The sequence below is a fragment of the Stigmatopora nigra genome, chromosome 15 (assembly GCF_051989575.1).
Source record: "Stigmatopora nigra isolate UIUO_SnigA chromosome 15, RoL_Snig_1.1, whole genome shotgun sequence".
Classification (NCBI taxonomy): Eukaryota; Metazoa; Chordata; class Actinopteri; order Syngnathiformes; family Syngnathidae; genus Stigmatopora; species Stigmatopora nigra.
In genome coordinates this window covers 1,555,650-1,576,700 of record NC_135522.1, presented here as the reverse complement: position 1 = coordinate 1,576,700, position 21,051 = coordinate 1,555,650, and the positions used below count along the sequence as shown (strand labels likewise).

At 42.0% G+C, this 21,051-nt stretch overlaps 3 protein-coding genes across 8 annotated transcripts; 1 reads left to right on the top strand and 2 right to left on the bottom strand.

Moving 5' to 3' along the window:
• Window positions 1–764: 764 nt before the first annotated feature.
• Window positions 765–3,653, bottom strand: LOC144208070 (uncharacterized). The gene is made up of 6 exons (XM_077733730.1): window positions 2,931–3,653; window positions 2,557–2,666; window positions 2,236–2,471; window positions 2,040–2,154; window positions 1,761–1,872; window positions 765–1,665 (listed from the first exon to the last, which is right to left on the bottom strand). The coding sequence occupies exons 1-6, from the start codon at window positions 3,199–3,201 to the stop codon at window positions 1,352–1,354; spliced, it is 1,158 nt and encodes a 385-aa protein (XP_077589856.1). The 5' UTR covers window positions 3,202–3,653; the 3' UTR covers window positions 765–1,351.
• A 33-nt stretch (window positions 3,654–3,686) lies between these two features.
• Window positions 3,687–13,687, top strand: trim35-13 (tripartite motif containing 35-13). The gene is given in 7 exon segments (XM_077734475.1): window positions 3,687–6,313; window positions 10,180–10,473; window positions 11,289–11,384; window positions 12,102–12,332; window positions 12,397–12,419; window positions 12,935–13,053; window positions 13,152–13,687. Coding segments are annotated over 7 exon segments (3,636 nt in total). The 5' UTR covers window positions 3,687–3,976.
• Window positions 10,261–20,744, bottom strand: slc27a1a (solute carrier family 27 member 1a). 6 transcript variants are annotated; one of them, XM_077733726.1, is made up of 14 exons: window positions 19,493–19,877; window positions 19,020–19,187; window positions 17,964–18,358; window positions 17,721–17,888; window positions 17,510–17,579; window positions 17,335–17,426; window positions 17,142–17,251; window positions 16,548–16,757; window positions 16,366–16,492; window positions 16,146–16,283; window positions 15,878–16,042; window positions 15,071–15,217; window positions 14,804–15,002; window positions 10,261–10,444 (listed from the first exon to the last, which is right to left on the bottom strand). In XM_077733726.1, the coding sequence occupies exons 2-13, from the start codon at window positions 19,184–19,186 to the stop codon at window positions 14,845–14,847; spliced, it is 1,947 nt and encodes a 648-aa protein (XP_077589852.1). In that variant the 5' UTR covers window position 19,187; window positions 19,493–19,877; the 3' UTR covers window positions 10,261–10,444; window positions 14,804–14,844. The 6 variants fall into 6 exon arrangements, with proteins under 6 accessions (XP_077589852.1, XP_077589851.1, XP_077589853.1 ...); XM_077733725.1 differs by lacking the exon at window positions 10,261–10,444 and adding an exon at window positions 12,932–13,021; XM_077733727.1 differs by lacking the exon at window positions 10,261–10,444 and having other exon boundaries at window positions 14,296–15,002; window positions 19,493–19,545; window positions 19,631–19,877.
• Window positions 20,745–21,051: the final 307 nt, after the last annotated feature.

The window sequence follows — 21,051 nt, the reverse complement described above, 5'->3', positions numbered from 1 at the left end:
AAAAAAAAAATCTAATATTTATCCATTATTTCCCTAATACTCGTTTGTACTAAACACGCAATTTTGAAGCCATTTTCTTATTGTTGTTTTATTCAATTGCTCTTGGAATGCATGAGGAAAAATTCCACATATAGAAGAAATGGCGGTGGATAGATTTTTGTTTGTTTGTGTGTTTTCTGGCACTTTGTGTAATTACCTCATTGAAAACGCTGACCTCATTAGCATCGCATGCTACGCATCGTTTGAAATACCTCCTTCAAGGCGCAGAGTGGACACTTTTGCCTGGAAAAAGACAGAAAAATATCTTTGTGCCGTTGTTTGTGCACAGTGACACCTACAACTACCTCATTACGGCAATAAATGTAGTTTTCTTCTCTTTCAAAACTCATTCCCTGCCCTTGACGGGGGGTTTCCGTCCAATCCGGCTTGACTGGAAAGGTTGGCAGCAGGCAATGAAAAGTATTATTCCAGCTTACTGAGACGCACCTGTAAAAAAAAATGGAAAAAAAATTAAGGTCAAGAAACTTGTTTTAAAAGCACAATTGCCTTTGTGCAAATGGAAAGTTTGTTTGGACGCTTTATTTTGAAAATTCCTGTGTACTTATTTTGCTTGATGTGTTTGCCGAATAAAGTGAACGTCTTGCATGCCCTAAAAAAAAACCTTAAGGTTCACCCCATGTTTTAAGAAAAAAAGTGTCCAAATGTTCACTGGCATTCAATGCAAAGTGCATTTTTTATTTAGGAAACAAAGCACACGGGGTCTGTACTTTTGTGGGATGTTTATTTAATAAACTTCTTAACTCTCAAGTGACTATTGTGAAAGTTAAATCAGTCACTCCCACTTTTGCAATGGGCCGGCAACCAATTTTGGGTGTAAACAGCCATCAGTCCTGTAGCAAAATGGCCGACAAACGACAACACCTACCCTTACGTTGTCGACCTGAAAACCCTGAAACAAAACCCCCTTACTTGTGAATTGGCCCCTAAATGGCGCTCTTTTTGTATTTCAAGATATGTGGCAGCAGTTGCGACTTGTCGTCAAAGTTGTTCCCGCCTTTGCCGCAACCGTTGTGCTTCCGGATGTGGTGAATCCTCATGCTGCCCTTCTGCGTGAACCTCTGGCCGCATAGACGGCACACGAAGGGTTTCTCCCCCGTGTGGACCACCATGTGGGTCTGCAGCGCCCAGAGGCTGGCCAAGATCTTCCCGCACAGGCGGCACTTGTTGGGGTCGGCGTCGCACCTGTGATACTTGAACTCCACCTTGTCCTCAAACTGTTCCTTGCAGGCGTCGCACCAGTATGGTAGGTGGTCTCTTTGGTGTAACAGCAGAGTGATGGGGTTGTGGAACTCTATGTCGCAGCGCGAACATGTGTGTTTCTGTCCGGCGGCGCTGGAACTGGCTCCGAGGTCATCGGGCGACGGCGCGGTCCCCTCGACGTAATGGAAAGCCCCTTTTTTGTGGCAGTCGGTGGAGACGTCCATTGGCCACGTGGACGTCGGTTCTGGTTCCTCTGAGAAGAGTCGGTCGTCACCTGTTGGAAGGAAAAATGGGTGAGTGTTGCAGTCTCTGCTAAGCTAATTTCAAAACAGTAATAATCGATGAACCTTTTAAAAGGAGTTCTCTGAGGATGGTAATGAAGTACCAGTCCCACGCGGGCTCCCTCTTGTGGTGTGCCAGAGAATTACTGAACTATATTTTCAAGCCTACCTTTTCTAAATCCAAAACTGTAAATTTAATTATAAAACTAACCTACTTACTTTTTTGCTTGAGCGTTTTGTGGGCCAAATTGGCGGCCATTCCGTCCGGATAATCTTCCTTTTTGACCTGAATCCCATCCACGTGTTCCGAATCATGAGGGCTCAAAAAGGCCTGCAAAACAGAAAATAACCAAATCATTTTTTTTAGTTTCAATTTGCATGCTTTATTTTTCCAATAGTGTAAATAGAAATTCATATAGTTCAAAATCTACCGGTTTTGTATGATTTGTTAATTCCACCTATTGATAAATAGCATTGAAATGGCCATTTTGACCTTACCTGGGAGACCTCATGGTTGTGGCAATTTGCAGGACTAATATCTTTTATGTAGAGTTTCCTTCCATCGGGTGTGACTCGTACTTTGATGGTGAATGGGCAGCATTTTATGTCAGAACTAAAAAAAAAAAAAGATAATTTCAGACAATTTTCATACATAATGTTATGCAAGATTGCTGTACTTATGCTCCAAACCCACCCTTTGCTCACATGAGCACACGCAAAATGCAGCTCGGTAAATGATTTTTTCCTGGTCCGTTTCTTGGCATTCTCCACCGTCCCGGAGCTTCGATTGTAAAGCTCCACGAAATTGGAGCGCTGCCAGTTTTCTATAGCCTCCTTAAATGACTCAAAACTACAAAACTCGGCACCCTTCTCCAACTCCGGGGTGCTGCTTTGGGACAAAGCATGGAGATCCACTGGCACATCCATACCCTGACAAAAAAAGGAAACACAGCATTAAAAGTTGAGCAAGCCTGGACCTAAAGAACATCAAAGACAATGTTTGTTCCAAACTCACCTTGTCAAGCGACTGGTCATCCATTCTATCACTTGTATGGGATCTATCGTTCCATAGATTAAGGCACCAGTCCTTTCCAAATACTCCCTCAATGACTGGAGACTTGGATTCTGGTAGACACAAAATGGAGTCGCTCGTTTGTTTGTTTCAATGACAGAAGACTTGGATTCTGGGCTGACACAAAATGGAGTCACATGTTTGTTTATTTTCCTATTCAATGTAAAGAACTAGGTCTCACTCTTATTGTCAATGACAGCCTAATAGTTTTCATTCTGTTTTTTAACAAATACATTGGAAACATTTTCAGATTGGCCTTCGCTAAATTGGACTAGTAGGAGAAAAAAGTTGTGTTTTGTAAACAATGGAGTACATACCATGAATGTCATGGTCGTCGCCCGTCTGTATGGCGACGGTTCGGTGGCTCCGAGGGACCGGCGGCACGTCGTTCCTGGCAACCGTCAACTCGCACTCGAGCGTGTCGACCTTCTCCTTTAACGCCAAATTGAGCGTTTGGAGCCGTGTGAGCTCCAAACGTAGCTCCACTGTGTCTTCGTCCACAGCATTACTAAGCTCCGCCATGGCGGACTCAGCTAACGTTTTCAGAATTGAGGAAAGCTTCGAGTGAAGAGAAATGTGCCCTGACATGGCTTATGGAAGCGCGTGTGATACTAAAAAGTCCTCGAGCTATGAAAATGGCGTTTGGGGACGCAAAATAAGTGTTTTCGAGTAAAAAGCGAACATATAAACAAAAAGCCAGGGGAGATGAAAGCGCTGCCGCAAAAATCAATCAGAACCAATCGGGTTAGAGGAGAGGTGACGTAAACGATTAAGGGTCGTTTCTTCTTCGGTGGGATTTTTTTGCAGTTTGTTGATAGTTGAGAGTTAAAGGGCCAGTTACAATTGTGAAAAAAAGTTTTGTTTTCGCAACTACAGAAAAAAAATAATAAAAGTGCTGAATTATTTCGATATGGTTACTGTATCGTATAGCTCCGACGCAGAATGACCGACCAATGACGACGACTGTCCCTATTAGCTCTCAAGCGCATCACACATCTAACTTTATATTAATGATATCTACATGGCCGGCTAACGATCAGGTGCATTGGAACGCGAAGTAATATAGGGTAAATACAAGTGCATTATTATCTTTACAACTACGCGTCTGATTGAAACTTTCTTTACTTCAATAAACAGGCAAAACAAAGTTAAATATATTTGTTTACTCACGGGTTTCTTTTCCGCCGGAAGCAAGTGGTCAGCTGCTTCGCATTTACTCGCCGCTTCCTAGTCCTTTTGACGGCTGCATTTCCTTGACAATTTCTCCTCCATGCAGCGTTAAGACATCGTTTTCCCTTCCAAGGATCAACGGGAATCTCCATTTCCAAAGATCCGTGCTGGAACCACCACCACCGCCGCCGCCATGAATCCGGAGAAGGACTTTTCACCGCTGACGCCCAACATCGTCCGGGCTCTGAATGACAAACTGTATGAGAAGCGCAAAGTGGCGGCCCTGGAAATCGAGAAGTTGGTGCGCGAGTTCGTAGCTCAAAACAACTCCACTCAAATCCGGCATGTCATCCAGATCCTTGCCTCGGAGTTCGCTTTGTCCCAGCACCCCCACAGCCGCAAGGGAGGTCTCATCGGACTGGCCGCCTGCTCCATCGCCCTGGGCAAGGACTCTGGTCTGTATCTGAAGGAGCTAATCGAACCGGTCCTGACCTGTTTCAACGATTCGGACAGTCGTCTGCGCTACTACGCCTGCGAGGCGCTGTACAACATCGTCAAGGTAGCCCGGGGAGCTGTCCTGCCGCATTTCAACCTGCTTTTTGACGGTCTGAGCAAGCTGGCGGCCGACCCGGACCCCAACGTCAAGAGCGGCTCGGAGCTCTTGGACCGCCTCCTGAAAGACATTGTGACGGAGAGCAACAAATTCGACCTGGTGGCCTTCGTCCCGCTCCTACGCGAGCGCATCTACTCCAACAACCAGTACGCCCGGCAGTTCATCATCTCCTGGATCCACGTGCTGGAGTCGGTCCCCGACATCCACCTGTTGGACTACCTACCCGAGATCCTGGATGGCCTCTTCCAGATCCTGGGTGACAACAGCAAGGAGATCCGGCGTATGTGCGAGGTGGTGTTGGGCGAGTTCCTGAAGGAGATTAAGAAAAGCCCGTCAAGTGTCAAGTTTGCTGAGATGGCCAACATCCTGGTCATTCACTGCCAAGTGGCGGATGAGAGTAAAGTGACCAATGACCTCATCCAGCTGACCGCCATGACGTGGATGCGGGAGTTCATCCAACTGGCCGGGCGCGCCGTCCTGCCGTACTCGTCGGGGATCCTCACCGCCGTGTTGCCGTGCCTCTCCTACGACGAGCGCAAGAAGAACACCAAGGAGGCGGCCAGTGCCTGTAATTACAGCTTGATGAAGTTGGTCACCTCTGAAGATGACGACGACGATGGCGGCGAAGTCGACGGCGGCCAACAGGAAGAAGAGACGAGCATCATCGCCGAGTCACCGTCCGACGACGACAAAGGCGACGCCCCCGATTCTTCGCAGGAAGTGCCGGGCTTCAGCAACATCAGCTTCTTCACCCCGGCCGGCGCCGACAGGACCCCGGTAGCCCTGGACCTGGACGGCATCGTACAGGTTCTAGACCGCCACCTCCGCGACGGCACCACGGGTATGATGACCCGCATCGCCGTGCTGAAGTGGTTATACCACCTTTACATCAAGACGCCACGCAAGATGTTCCGGCACACCGACGGCCTCTTCCCCATGCTGCTCAAGACCCTCTCGGACGAGTCGGATGAGGTGATTCTCAAAGACCTGGAGGTGCTGGCGGAGATCGCCTCCTCGCCCGCCGGTCAGACAGACGGCCCGGATGGGACGGACGCCCAGTCAACGCCCGGGTCGGGCAACCAATCCTCTTCCCCGTCCACCCCGAGCATGAACTCTTACTTCTACAAGTTCATGATCAACCTCCTGAAACGCTTCAGCGCCGAACGCAAGCTCCTGGAGAGCCGAGGAGCCTTCATCATCCGCCAACTTTGCCTTCTCCTCCACGCCGAGAACATCTTCCACTCCATGGCCGACATCCTCCTGAAAGAAGAAGACTTAAAGTTCGCCTCCACCATGGTCCAGACCCTCAACACCATCCTACTGACCTCGGCCGAGCTCTTCCAGCTACGCAACCAGCTGAAAGACCTCCGCACTGGCGAGAGCCGGGCGCTCTTCTGCTGCCTCTACCGCTCCTGGTGCCACAACCCGGTAGCCACCGTCTCGCTCTGCTTCCTGGCGCAGAACTACCAGCACGCCTACGACCTCATCCAGAAGTTTGGCGGGCTGGAGGTGACGGTGGACTTCTTAATGGAGGTGGACAAACTCGTCCAACTTGTAGAAAGCCCCATCTTCACCTACCTTCGTCTCCAGCTCCTAGACGTGGAAAGCAACCCTTACCTGATCAAGGCGTTGTATGGCTTACTTATGCTCCTCCCACAAAGCCAGGCCTTCCAGCTCCTGTCCAACCGCCTTCGCTGCGTTCCCAACCCAGAACTCATGAGGGCGGCCCATGACGCGGAAAAACGGCGCCCCCCGCACGCTCACGTGGACTACGCCGACCTGCTGCGCCATTTTGACCGTGTACAGGGGAAGCATCTGGAGGTCAGACATCGCCGCGCCGCCGAGCTGCCCGACAGGAAGCTGGTGTGAGGAAAAAGTAGGGAAGAGGTCAACCAGAATGTTTCCAATACCCGCGTTTTTCCCATCCGATGACAAATCAGGCTGAAGTTGAAACGGGTTGGATGTCTGTCGTCTTTAATGGCGGTTGATGAGTTGAGGGAGGTGGGGGTGTCCAAACTTGTTTGTCCGTGGGCTACCTTAAAAAAAAAAATAAATTAAGGACGCCAGGGCCATCATGAAATGTGTTAATTGGACAATTGAATCAGGCAATAATAATATCGATAATAATAGCATTTCTAATTTAAATGGTAGTTTCTACATTGGTTTCAACATTGGTCAGCTCGCTCCATTTAGCATTAAAGCTAAAAAAAAGTGCCATGTAGGCTGAACTCAAGCTTCTTGTGTGGGCTGTATTCAATTACATTTTCATTTGCTGCGGCCCAATAAAAACTGGGCTGAGCCTGGAGCTGGCCCACAGGCCGTAGTTTGGACACCATTGATGTGAGATGAACTGCATGGGCGGGTCCTGAAAAAAATATCATGTCAATTTTTTTTACAGTTTTACAATAATTGGTATTTAAAAAAACACTGTAAAATACATATCAGTTTTGGGCTAACTTTTTCGGGGGGCCGTTGCCCACCTTTGCCCCCCGGTTGATCCGCCCATGCAGTTGACAAGCATTATTACATTGTTTTGGGTCAATTTACTTTCAAAAACTTACCGTTTTGAACCTCAGAAGTTCGATGTCGACTTACTGCCGTAAGAATGTCAATCTTTCAAAAAATGAATACACTGTGGTTACAAGTTACATATTTTTATAGATGTTTTATTTGTAAAGGAAGAGAAAATGGATGCTATCATGAAAATATCACTGACATTGTTATCATGTATTTTTTTTTTTTACAAATGAGTATTACGGCCACATTGAAAAGAGCAATAAAAGTATACAAATTACTTACTGTAAAAAGTATTAATAATATGGTAGTTTTTAATTTGTAGTATATATACATAAATATCACGTTACTATATGACTTTTTTTAAGTAAAGTAGGCTCAAGACATTTACAGTATTACATTTTAAATTTGAATTTTTAATTGAATTTCTTGAAAATTTAACAAACTTGCCAAAAAAAAGGAAAAAATCTTACCTCATGCCGTCAGTCATTTTTTCTTTTTATTGTGGCCCTAATAACTTAGTATTTTCTCATTTTTTTTGCACTATGCCTCAAATGAAGTGACTTCATTTGAGGCATAGTGCAAAAAAAATGCATGGAATATTGATAGACTTCAAGTCTATCAATATTCCATGCATTTTGCCATATGAATATTGTTGTTATTTGCGGTGGTGTTTTGACGGAATATATATAATTTAATAACGACTCACATTACTGCCATTTGGGAGTAAAGTGTCAATTGTTGAAATATATCTAAAAATCGCAATTTTGTGTCAATTTTTTTATTTTATTCTTTCTCAAAATTGATTAATTTCAAGTGGTCCTTTCTATTTAATCAGCACAATGATGATTTATCGTCATGTGAGTCACTTCCGAAAGCTCACATGTTTGACCCCGTTTGACTTTTCCACTCAACAAGTCATACATTCCTTTTGTTCTTGTTCTTGTTGTTGTGTATATACTTAACTTTGCTGCTAAGGCTGCCGTAACATTCACTGTTTTCTTCTCATTTAATCGGAATATTTTTCTTACTCCAGCTTTGCACTGCGTTTGTCAATTTTGCGTGAAATCTCTTAATAAAGTTGGATTCTGTGTGATTATAGAAATGGTTCAGAGGATTGAAATTCCATTGTCACAGTAGCAAGAGGGTGAGAATACAGACATATACACGTATATACATACATATATATACATACACATACATATATACATAAATGTATACATATATATATATATATATATATATATATATATATATATATATATATATATATATATATGTATATATATATATATATATATATATATATATATATATATATATATATATATATATATATATATATATATATATATATATATATATATATATATATATATATATATATATATATATATATATATATATATATATATACATACATATATACATACATGCATATATAAACACACACATACATGCATATATATACACATACATACATGCATATATATACACACATACATACATGCATATATATACACATATACATTCATGCATAGTATATACACATACATGCATAGTATATACACATACATATATATATATACATACATGCATATAGTATATACACACATGCATATATATACACATATATACACATACATGCATATATATATATACACATATATACACACATGCATATATATACACATATATACACATACATGCATATATATATATATACACATATATACACATGCATATATATACACATATACACATACATGCATATATACACATACATGCATATATATACACATAAATGCATATATATACACATATACACATACATGCATATATACACATAAATGCATATATATACACATACATGCATATATATATATACACATAAATGCATATATACACATACATGCATATATATACACATACATGCATATATATACACATACATGCATATATATACACATATATACATACATGCATATATATACACATATATACATACATGCATATATATATACACATATGGATATATACATATTTTGAGGTGGAAGAAATTTCTCGGCCTGACGCGTCACCTAAAATAGTTTGGCAACACGCAAAAAGCGGACAGGTGAAACGAAAACAATGCGCGGTGTGATCTATAAACCAGACAGTCCTAACTTTAGGTCGCGCTATTGTTTTATTTGGGGTACGCCCCAAGCCAAACGCATGCCTTTTCCTTGACGTGATGTGTATCGTCCCGGCGGACACGACCAGTCAACTGTCGTTTTGTTCGAACGGGCCGCGAGGGTGCGGGTGCACACCTAATGCGGTCCAGCTGCCAAGTGATGAGAGTCAACAGATGGCGTACGTGGAAACCGTACTGTATGTGCGGGGATTAGGGGTACAGTATGTGCCCGTGGGGTTAGTGTGATAACAACTAGCCTACCGTATTTTATGGACTGTAAGTAAGATTGCACAATGAAGAAGGGGAAAAAATATAGATGTCGCACTGGAGTATAAGTCGCAGTTTTGGAGAGGCTATATTCTGTTTAAAAAGGAAGAAAGAAGAAATATGTGTTAAGGTAACAATAATAAAATGGCAAAGTTTTTTCAGATGATTATAGCTGACAAAAAAGATAACACTGGAGTATTAGTCGCAGGTTCAGCCAAACTACGAAAAAAAAACGATATACACTCCGAAAAATACAGTACAATATAGTCAGTGGAAATGTGATAAGGTTATTTATTAGTAGATTGATTATTTTTGTTTTTAACCGTTACTACCCTTGAAAAACCTAAAATGGAAAAAAAACGTCAAAGTACTAGCTGATGAAAAAAGTGGAAGTTCCCAGATGCATTGTATTAGAATGGAAAACTGCAAAAATAATTTTCCACATGAAGAATTACTTCATTTTCGCCATTTTTTGACATCTGAGGGTTTCAAACCCAAATTTTTAAACAGCAATCCGCCAAACGTCCCACTTTTCCTCACCCTTCTCAAATAACAAGCAAACTCTCCCGGCAAATACTTGTCCGTCATCAATTCTTCCAACCGCTGTCATGTCCTGACACACGAGCTGGCGAGCGGAGCGTCTCCGTTCTATTTCCAAAGGCGCCGTTTATTCGAGAACGCGGGACGCGCGTGCTCGAACAACGCCGCCCGTCATCAGATACCATGCCGGGAGCCGGGGGGCTTAACACTTATTTCGGGGCTTAAAGGACCGACGGCGTTTTTGGGGGTGTGCCCGGACAGGGGCGGGGCTGACCAACGCCCCGTTTAGGGCGGGGAGGGGGGGATTCGGACTTCTCTGGCGGCCTACATGGGATACCTTAGATTTGGGAGGACGGTTGATAGTTCGTCCATGGATCAAATGGTACTGTCGAGGGCCAGGGAGGCTTTCGCGTCGGGGGCCGGGGGAATGAGCCACCCCGAGGCGTGTGGCGAGCACGGCGGGGAGAAGCTGACGCTCTTTTGCCTGGAGGACCTGGAGCCCATTTGTGGGCTTTGCGGGAAGGCGGCGGACCACAGAGGACACAGACTCTATCCTATTGGGGAGGGCGCAAAAGATTGCAAAGTAAGACTTTGTCAATAATTGGAATGAGCATAAAGGTAGATGGAGATACGAGATAGATTAATTTTTGGCCTTTTTTTGTTTTTTAATTTTTTTTTTGTCAAAGTTTTTAATAATTTAATTTCTGTTAGTATTTTTTGGCTGTAATTATAAGTCTTAACTACTACTTTTATGCTGTCTTTATCAAATTTGATTTGATTATAATACTTTTATTACACAATACTTTTATTATACTAATACTTTGTTTCATCATTGTATGTATATTCATGTTCAGCATTTTGAAGATTTCCCTATACTACTTTTAATTTGACATTTTAATATAATCTTATCTTGCACTGTCTATTCTAAAATGTTCAAACTCTAATATAAAAATATTTATACATTTTATTGGTATTAATTTCCCTCCATCCTGATTTGACATTGACTGCATTTAATCTATTTTTTTTGTTAAAATATTACCATTGTTTGCATTTTTTTCTCATTATACATATTCATCCTATTTATGCAGAATTTTACCCATTTTATTCTTCCATATATTATTAGATTACATTTTTTTTAAATAAATGCATTGATTTAGTTTCCCTTGCATAAGTTGCCTTTGTGAGTTATAAAAGGAAGCTATTAAGTAAGTTAATATACAACATTTTGTATTTTAATACGCATGTTGATGGTTATTAGGGCTTATTGCCTTTCTAAAAATAGACTGATATTTTGGGTTTGCCTGTGGCTGCTGGGACGGTGAAACTGGAGCCCCCCCCCCACCCTCCATGAACACCACCGCCTATTGACCGCCTATCTGTCCAATCTCTTCCGGGTAGGAGGAGCTGAAAAGTGCCCTGCTGCCTTTGAAGGAGAATTTACGGCAGTACAAGCAAGCCAAAACCGTGTGCGAGGACATGCACGAGCACGTCAAGGTACTGTCCAAATTTAAAAGAAAAATACAACCTACCGAACTACTCCAGGGGCGGACAAACTTTTTGGCTCCAAGGGCCAAGTCCCCCCCCAAAAAAATACAAAAAATAAAAATTAAATCAATGGATGCAAGGGCTAACTTAAAATTTGGTAACTAGACAACTGGAATCAAGGAAAAATAGATTTTTTGAATTAATCTTTCCATTTTAATTTTGATTTTTTTTTAAAAATACATTAAAAATCTACCTTGGTTTTCTGCAACACATCTTAAGCTTTTTTTAAGCAACTAGCTGCATCTAGTTTTAATTTTCATTAATCCCAATTGGTAAAAAAATATATAATTATAGCTGAATAATTCCTAAATTTAAATTATCCCCTAATTTCAGCAAATTTAGTAAAAATAAATAAAAAAAATCGCAATATTTCTCCATCTGGAACTAGTTATCTATTAATTCCTAACATTTATGGGTTAAATTTAAAAAATAAAAATTATTTCAACAAATATATTAATTCTATGGATGTATTAAATAAAAACAATATGATTGACAAGTAATCCGTACTATGATTCTGTCCATAACATTAAAAAAAGTGCTTTTTTTCGGCCTCTCGTGAGCTCTCGAGAAGGCGGGTGTCCATTTCCAAACTATGACGGACGGGCAAAGCCATCTCAAATGACAGTTGGTTGCCGTCCAGTCATGAGTAACATCTCCAAAACGCAGAACCAGGCGGAGCACGCGGAAATGCAGATCAAGAAAGAATTTGAAGCGCTCCACCTCTTCCTGAGGGAGCAAGAGACGGCCAGACTGGACGCCCTCAAAGCCGAGGAGGCCCACAAGAGCCTGGCCATAAAGCAGAGGATCGAGGACTTGGACCAAGAAGTAGCCTCGCTCTCTAACGTCATCCACTTGGTGGAGGAGGAGATGAAATTGCAAGATATCCCTTTCCTCAAGGTGGGGGAAAATGACTTATTTTCCAATTTCTGAAACATGACAACTCGTTTTATGGTCTTTGCAGAATTACAAGGACATCATCAGGAGGTGAGCCTCCGTTTCAAAGCTATCCAACGTTGAAGGAATTCAAGAAAATTTCTTTTTTGTGCAATTGTGCAGCACAAAAAAAAAAAAAATATGTTTAAATATTTGGTTCTCATGAGTACTTTTATATAAAAGAAAAAGTTGAGCTTTCTTTATTATTTTCTTGACCTTTAAGCTCTATTTGTTGTTTTCTCTTGTGTTACTATATAGTAGAAAATGTATTTTTATTTACAATATACTTTGTGTGATTTTAATTTATACAAGAAATAATGTAATGTGATCATTATATTATTTCTTGTATAAATTTAAAAAAAAATTCTACTATATATTAACCCAAGTAGAAACAACACAGTCTAATAATAAAGAAAATAATTAATAAAGCTCAACTTTCATCTTATATATAGAAGCCTAGTAATACGAACCAAATATTCAAATGTATTTTTTACCCATTTTCTACTACATATTAACACAAGACGAAACAACCAAGAAGTATATTGATCACCAAGTTGTTTCCCCAGAACGTGGATAAACTCGATGCAACCCGAAGAATTATACGGCGCTCTGATTGACGTTGCCAAGCATACGGGTACGCTCAAGTACCAAGTCTGGGAAAAGATGAAGAAAATAGTCAAATACAGTCAGTAACTTCCTCAATAATAACACACTAACACTCAAAATTAGCCTAGCATGCCTGACGTAAACAGAGCCACAAAATACATGTTCTTCCCCCCCCAGGCCCCGTAATCGTAGACCCCAACACATCGGCCAACTGCTTCATCCTATCCGAAGACCTGACTTCGGTCCAGAACACCTCGCAGACCTTCAAACTCCCCAACAACCCCGAACGCTTTGACATCAGCGCGGAGATGCTAGGAGCCGAAGGCTACACTAAAGGCCGCCACAGCTGGTCCGTGGAGGTCAAAGACAACAGCTACTGGGTCGTGGGCGTGGCCAGCGAGTCCATCAACCGCAAAGGCAAGCACGTACTAACGCCCGCCGAGGGTTTCTGGACCGTACGCTTCCGCAATGACGAGTACAAAGCCTGTACGGCGCCGTGGCAGCCGCTTAACGTTAAGGCTAAACCGGAGGTGGTGAGGGTGCTGTTGGACATGGACCGGGGCAAAGTGGCCTTTTATAGCCCACCGGAACGAGAGCCGCTCTTCACTTTTACCGACGTCATTACGCCAAGGGCCTTTCCTTACTTTTGCACGGCTTGTAAAGAGCATCCGCTGACTATCCTGCCCGCTAAACTGACTCTGTCCACCGACTGAGGAGGAACGGGGGAAACTCGGGGGGCGTGCTGGGTCAGCCACTGTGTGGCGTTCGCAATAAAGCGCTAAAAGTACTCCTAGTCAGTTTCTATTTGTATACACTTGCGGAAAATGATGAATACAGTAATCCCCCCCATTATGGTGAATTCACTACTTTGCTATTATTTTTTTAAAATTATTATACATTTTTTTAGTTCATTAAATTGTGAAAAAACACACAAACTCGAAAGCGGAAGCTACTCTTGCTACTAGGACTTAGCATTGAAGAAAAAAATACTTTGCGATTTTTCAATTATCACTGCGATGTTTGCTTTACATTAAGCGCGATATTCGAGGGATTACTGTATATCCTTAAACGTGGCCGCAAAGATGCTTAAATTCAGCTAAGTTATAGTTTTTCAGTGTATAAAGACAAAAAATACATTCATAACAAGCCAAAAGGAATTCCACTTAAAGTTCTTCAACTTGAGTATAACACAAAAATATTGTATTTCTTCACTTATGGAACTTTTCAACCCCCTCAAAATAAATGAAAAAAACTTTTCTACTGGAGTGTCAACCCCATTTCGCGAACTACTGTCCCAAACAAAAAGAAACCAACTCAAAACTCTGTTTTAGATTAAAACTTTAATTTGGAGTTCACACAAAAGCTGTCTTTTGAAGATGTTATATATTATTTTTCTTCCTATTCCAGATGATTCCACTTATACATGTCCTATGAGAGCCAATCTAAAAAATAAATTCCCCATAAAACTCTATTCTTTCTTTCACATAAGGCACATTAAAAAAAGTTGTTTTCTCCACGTGCGGACACGAAAATGGATTAATTTGTTCGATCCACGGCATTAAAAATCATTAGCATTTGACCTCGCAACTTCTTTCACGGCGTCACGTCACCCTACGAGAATAATTTCTAGTTCCCTGTAACAAAGTTGACGCTTTTTGCGCTCCTAAACTTAGAAAGACTACTCAAGTATGTACGCTTCTGTGAGGTGAAGGAGGTAAAAAACAAAATGCCCTGCGCGTTATGCGGCAAATTATTCCTACAGTGTTAAAAACAACAAAAATACAGTCACCTGTAACAATGCTGTATGTTGGGTTGTGTAGTCATGATACCTCTTTTTTTCCCTGAAGGGTTAAAATTCCAGACTTCCATCTCATAAATGAACTCGGGCCTCCATGATGGCCGCAAAGAGCTCGTCGTCAATCGCCACGTAGCGGCCGACTTTCACGTTTAGGAAGAAGATCCGGTCGCTTGTAAAACGTGGGTCGAAACCTTCTTTTTGAAGCCTGGTTTTCTGAATTTTGAATGTGCCTGAAAAAGTGAGAAAGACGATATGTGAGACATAATTCAAGAATGGGAAGTTGTCGTTGGTGCTTTACCCGTGGTGTCGACGGTGGGCGATAATCGTAGGAAGACAGGCCGAGCGTACGGCGGTAGTGCGCTCTGAACTCTCTGGAGGAAGGCGTCGCAGTCGAAATTGCCGTTGGAGTCAGCGATGGCGGCCATGCCGGCCTTCCCTTCCACACCTGGGGGAATATCAACTATCTTGAAGCAGAAAATAAGGGTGTAACCTCACCTGAGGCTGCTTTAATCAATATTTTTTTCCAATCTGACTCTTTTGCATGTGTCATTGTTTAGGAATAGCGAAACAATATTGCTCAAATAATTCAGAAACTTTTTGTATATTTAAAAGTGGTAAAAAAAAACACTTTTTACTTATAAATATATATTATTTAAGTATATCAATTTAACAAAAAATAAAATAGATATTATCTAAACTAAATAAATATACATGCATTATCACAATATATCTGAGTTGGCAGCGAAATGGATGAGTGGTTGACACATCAGCCTCACAACACTGGGGTCCTGGGTTCAATTCCCGGTCGGTCTACCTGTGTGGAGTTAGCCTTTTTCCTCCCACATTCCAACAACATGCATGGTAAGGTGATTGGACACTCTGTATTCAGGGTGTCCCCCGCTTCTGGCCCAAAGTCAGCTGGAATAGGCTCCAGCACCCCCTGCGACCCACATTAGGATGAAGCAGTTCAGAAAATGAATGAATGAAAAAATATGAGTATGGGTCTTTAGGAATAACATTTAAAAATAGAAATTGTTTATGACTATCTCTGTCAAAAACATTTTCGACCCATGCTGTAATGAATACGGATTTGGCGCTTGCTCACCAGGGACTGTCACGCCATAGACGGCCACATCGGTCTGATTCAAGATGTTGCTCAAGATACCCTCCACTTCCGTGGTGGACACATTCTCACCCCGCCAGCGGAAAGTGTCGCCGCTGCGGTCTCGGAAATACATGTAGCCCAAGTCATCCATCACCAAGACGTCACCTACAAGAGACGCCATTTTAAAAATATTATTAGTAGCCCTATGATGAAGACACAAAGAATCAATATGGTCAAGAAAGTCGACTTTTCCCTTTTTGTCACTAACCTGACAAATAAGCCGTGTCATTTTTCTTGAAGACATTTTGGGCAATTTTCTTGTTCGTGGCTTCATTGTTAACATAGCCGTCAAATCGCCTGAGCGGATCCTTTTGATTGATGCGGCCCACCAGGAGACCCGGCTCACCTAGAAAATACACAAGTTATGGGTGGTTAGCATTCAAGTCGTTTTCGCACGTAGAAGAAAGCAGATGGGTCGGCGGAATCACCGGGTTGGCATGGCACGCAAAGGCCTCGGCTATCCCGGATCAGCTCCATGGTGTCCTCGTGCACTTTGACAAGCCGGATGGGATAAACATTGGGCAGAATGCGACTGTTGAATCCACAAGCCCCCACCTAGAAAACAGGCTGCTTGAGCTAATTTTCCTAATACGCTGAGACGATTGCCAACCTTGCCGTCCAAGTTGGCGACGCTGCAGTTGCACTCGGTGGCCCCGTAGAACTCTCCGATTCGTGGCACCCCGAAACGCTCGGTGAAGGCTTCCCAAACGCTGGGACGTAGGCCGTTTCCCACGGCCAGTCGGACCTTGTGGGCCTTTTCGGACGGGCGCACCGGTTGGGAAAGTAAGTAGCGGCAGATTTCGCCGATGTACTGGACGACCTACAAAATAAAAGAGTTTTAAAGATAGGAAAAGGGCTATGATTTTTATGATCTTATTTAATATACTCCAAAAATACACTAATTATAATAAATCAATTTTTACTATTGTAATAACAAAGTGAAAATGTGGAACGTGTATTTCTTTTGACATGCTAACAAAAGTCAAGACATTGCTAGCCCACAAAAAAAAACTACAAAAATGGCCGCCTCAAGTTTAACTGAAAAAATACACTATTTATAACAAATCTATTTTTCCATTTGTAATAATTAAATGAAAATTTAGAATGTGTATTTCTTTTGCCATGGCAATGAAAGTCAAGATAGCCCACAAAAAATAAAACTACAAAAATGGCCACTTCCAGTTTTACAGAAACATTCGCTTACAGTGCAGTTATACTTGATACAATCATCCCAGAAGCGACTTGCTGAGAATTTCTTCTTGACGACGACCGTGACACCGTGTATCAAACTTTGGCCGACGCCCATGATGTTACCTATTTTAAAGAAAAAAGTAAATACAAATCAGTAACACGCTGACAGGAGAAAAAAAATGCTGCCAAAAAGTCGCCTGTGGAACCTGCGGAATGATAGAGGGGAAGACAATCATAGATGATGTCATCCGGGCGGATCCCAAACGCATAGTAGCCAAATGCAGCAATTCGGTAGTACCTGTACAACAAAAACTATTCTCAGACTTCTGTGGATATACACATGCTACTTCATTTTTGTAGTTTTGTTTAGGGGTAACATACCTACTGTGCACGACAATAGCAGCCTTGGGTAAGCCGGTGGTGCCAGAGGTGTAGATGTAAAATAAACAGTCTGCAGGGGAGAAAGTTGCATATTTTAGTCATGGGTAGGAGTAAGTTTAAAAAATACAAAGTTTGACATTTCTGGCATAGAATATAAAAAAATAAAAATAATAATGGAGGATAAGTGAATCCAAAAGTTAATGCCACTAACCATTCATGCCTTTGTGCTTAACACAGGGCAAAGGGGAATGTCTCGGCGTGGACGCTAAAATTGGATCCAAGTCCGTGGCCCCCAAATTGGCCTTGTGATTGGTGCTGGTGTCTCCGGTAATAAACCTCTGCATGGAATGACTGAGGGAGCCGCTGACCTCCATTATGGCTGAAATGCAGAAAAAAAATACAATTATTATGATATATGAAAAGACCAATCGTGACGTTCAAATACTGTACATACCATCGGCAAGCTCCGCCCCAAAGACAATGGCCCGGGAGCGAGAAACTCCTATACAGTGAACGAGTGAGTCTGTGCGGAGGTTGAAGTTGATGAGAGCCGCTTCCACCCCGACTTTGGCCAAACCCAGCCAGAGCGCCACCTGCAACGGGCGGCTCTCCATGAAGAGGGCCACAACGTCCCCGGTGACCCAACCCTGACTTCTGGCCCAGTTGGCCACCGCGTTGGAAATTTGGTCCAGCTGGGTGAAGGTCCAAGCTTCCCCCGTGGCCTCGTAGATGAGCGCTACTTTGTTGGGGTGGCGTTTGACCGTCTGGGCGAACATGAGGAGGACGTTGCTGTCGTCGCGCATGTAGGGCCACATAGCTAGCTTGACCCTGAGCAGCACGCATAAACCCCTGCGGAGAGAAAAGTCAGAAAAATAACAGACGTAACAAATTGTCAAGAATTATTCTTCCGCAAGCGATGAGTTACCATGGCGACGCATGGATAACCAACAGCATCGGAATGTGCATTCATTTTAAATAGAGCTAGCGCGAAGAGCTAGTGCGAAGAGCTAGCACGAAGAGCTAGCACGAAGAGCTAGCGCGAAGATCTACCACGAAGAGCTAGCTTGCGGCTGAGGTTAAACGAGACATGTCAAATTTTGCACTCATGCACGTAAAACTGTATAGTTTAAGATTTGTTTTTGAATATAATGTGGTTATATGTATATGTTAATAGCAATATCTCTGTTAATCCCCACAAAAACCCCTGCCTCCAAAAAGTGTATACATTCCCTCCAAATTCTTAGCCAATCAGAGACGGGCGACAAGTCGCTTGCTCAACGACAGACTTTCGCGTTTTGCCATTGGCTCCCGTGTGTCGAGCTCATCACCGCCACCTAGTGGTACCGACCTATTTCGGTAATTTAGGCTTTTAATTGAAGTGTGGCACTTATTTTCCAAAGTGAAAACTAACATAAAAAGGTGTCAAATAAATGCCCCCATTTTTAGCTACACAAAAAGGACACATTTACAATTTCTCTAGTAACAGAGTCGGTTGGCTTTTTCTACTTACGTAGCATCTCTTTTAAATGTCCGTGCCGCCACATAGAAGTACTTCCATTTGCTGACACCCAAATAAACTCCAAGTCCGGCCATTAAACTCCAGGGCCAGGACACCCCGAGGAGACGTAGCAGTCCCATGGAGACCAGAGACGCTGACACACTCGCTGCATTGTGCATTCTACAAGAAAAAAAAACAAGATTAGATAAACGACAGCTCGATAAACCAAACGATATACTAGCAATTAGCACATAGATAACACACACGTAGATTAGGAGGCGGCAAGATAAAACACTTTTGCCCGCTCATTCACTTGAAAATGGTTTAAAATAGAAATGACTCAAACGTGCGTGGTATATTGACCACTCCTGAATTTACGTTCACTTTTAGCAAGTTGGAGACAGTTTGACGTCAAAATGAACATGTAATAAGTGTTAATAAAACAGGTCATGTGTCTTAGCCTAGCATGAATGAACTTAACTTACCTCAAGTAAACAGCCTAGGCGGTGTTACCTTTCACCCAATAACCCAAAGTTAACTGAGGGGGAGTCACGGCGACATGTAAATGTTTTCAATATTTACTTCCGAATTGGTGCGGCCCTTCCTAAAGATAAGAGACTTACTATTCAACGGGTGTTGTTAGTTGTTATCAAGACTTTTTCATGTCGCCGGTTCGCGTGGTTTCGGTACAAAAAAAAGAGTGGCTTGACATGTCAAATGTCGCCCGACGTACGTGATTTTTTTCCGGAGCCAAGTTTACCTTTTACAACCGGGAGTCCATTATTCATATACGCAAAGTTAAACTACATAAAATTGCGAGTATTTAACTTCTTAGGGTGGTCCTCCTGCATTTTTTCCTCCTTCTGTACTCCATGTTGAAGAGAGACATCGCCAATAGGGCACCGCCCTAGCACCAGATCGGAAGCACTCGTATTGGTCAATTGAGATGCTTGTCAAAAAATACTTGGTTGCTATTGGATAATTTTAGACCGCCTCATAAATATCGAATGATATTTGTCAGATGTTGCCGAATGGTACCGACCAATGACACGAATGACTAAATGTTGCGTAAATATTTTGAAAGTAGTACACATCCTTCGAAATACTCCACCTTTGACCTATAAAACTGATTAATTGAGTAAATTCAGAACACTGTCACATTGAATATAAAGACATATCAAGCTGTTTGGACTGTTTTGGTAGTTTGGACTGTTTTGGTAGTGATTTTTTTGAATGAATTGCTCCAAAATGTCTCCCCAAAATCAGCATAAATGACCCGGTATTAATCATCAGCTATATTATATGGTCTATGTTTTGGGTGAACTCAAATAAAAATGCTATAACAAGCCTATAAGCCACATTTTCTTCTATTATAAGGTCAATTGAAAACATAATGACCTATAAATCCCAAATCAAAAGGAATGTTACTCGCTAATCAACCATGAAGCGTTGCTAAAGCTACAAGGAAGTGACTCAAACAATCACATAAACGCAGGAAACCTGCGTAATAACGACCTGTTGCACCACGTACGCACAAAAGCTCACATTCCCTCCTCCACCTGACTTGAGTAGTTTTAAGAACATACCTGTACTCTTGTGGCCCCCAAAAACAAAGCCCAGATTCCAATTTAAAGTCCTACCAACCAAGTACATTAGCGTACAATGAAGTCCTGCATTCTACAAACATAACGACCAAAAACGACACTCCATTTACGACTTCATTTTACCCAAACAAGATTGGGCAGTTCCTTAAGCGTATATAGTACGTGTTACACCTGGTTAACAAGTTCTACACCAAGGGAATGCCTTTTAGTTTAATCTTAGACTGAAAACCAATGTAGTTTGTTTATTTTTTGTCATATTTTTCAATGGAGCGACTGAATAAGGTTTGATTTTTTTTCCAAAATGTATTCTTAAATCATGGCGTCCAATTCAGGCATTGGAATTTAAATCGATTGGATGTCTGATGACGTCACAAAAAGTGAAGTCTGTTTTTTTTGTTTCAAAACTGTCAAAAAAAGAGGAAAACAAGCATTTTGTAAAG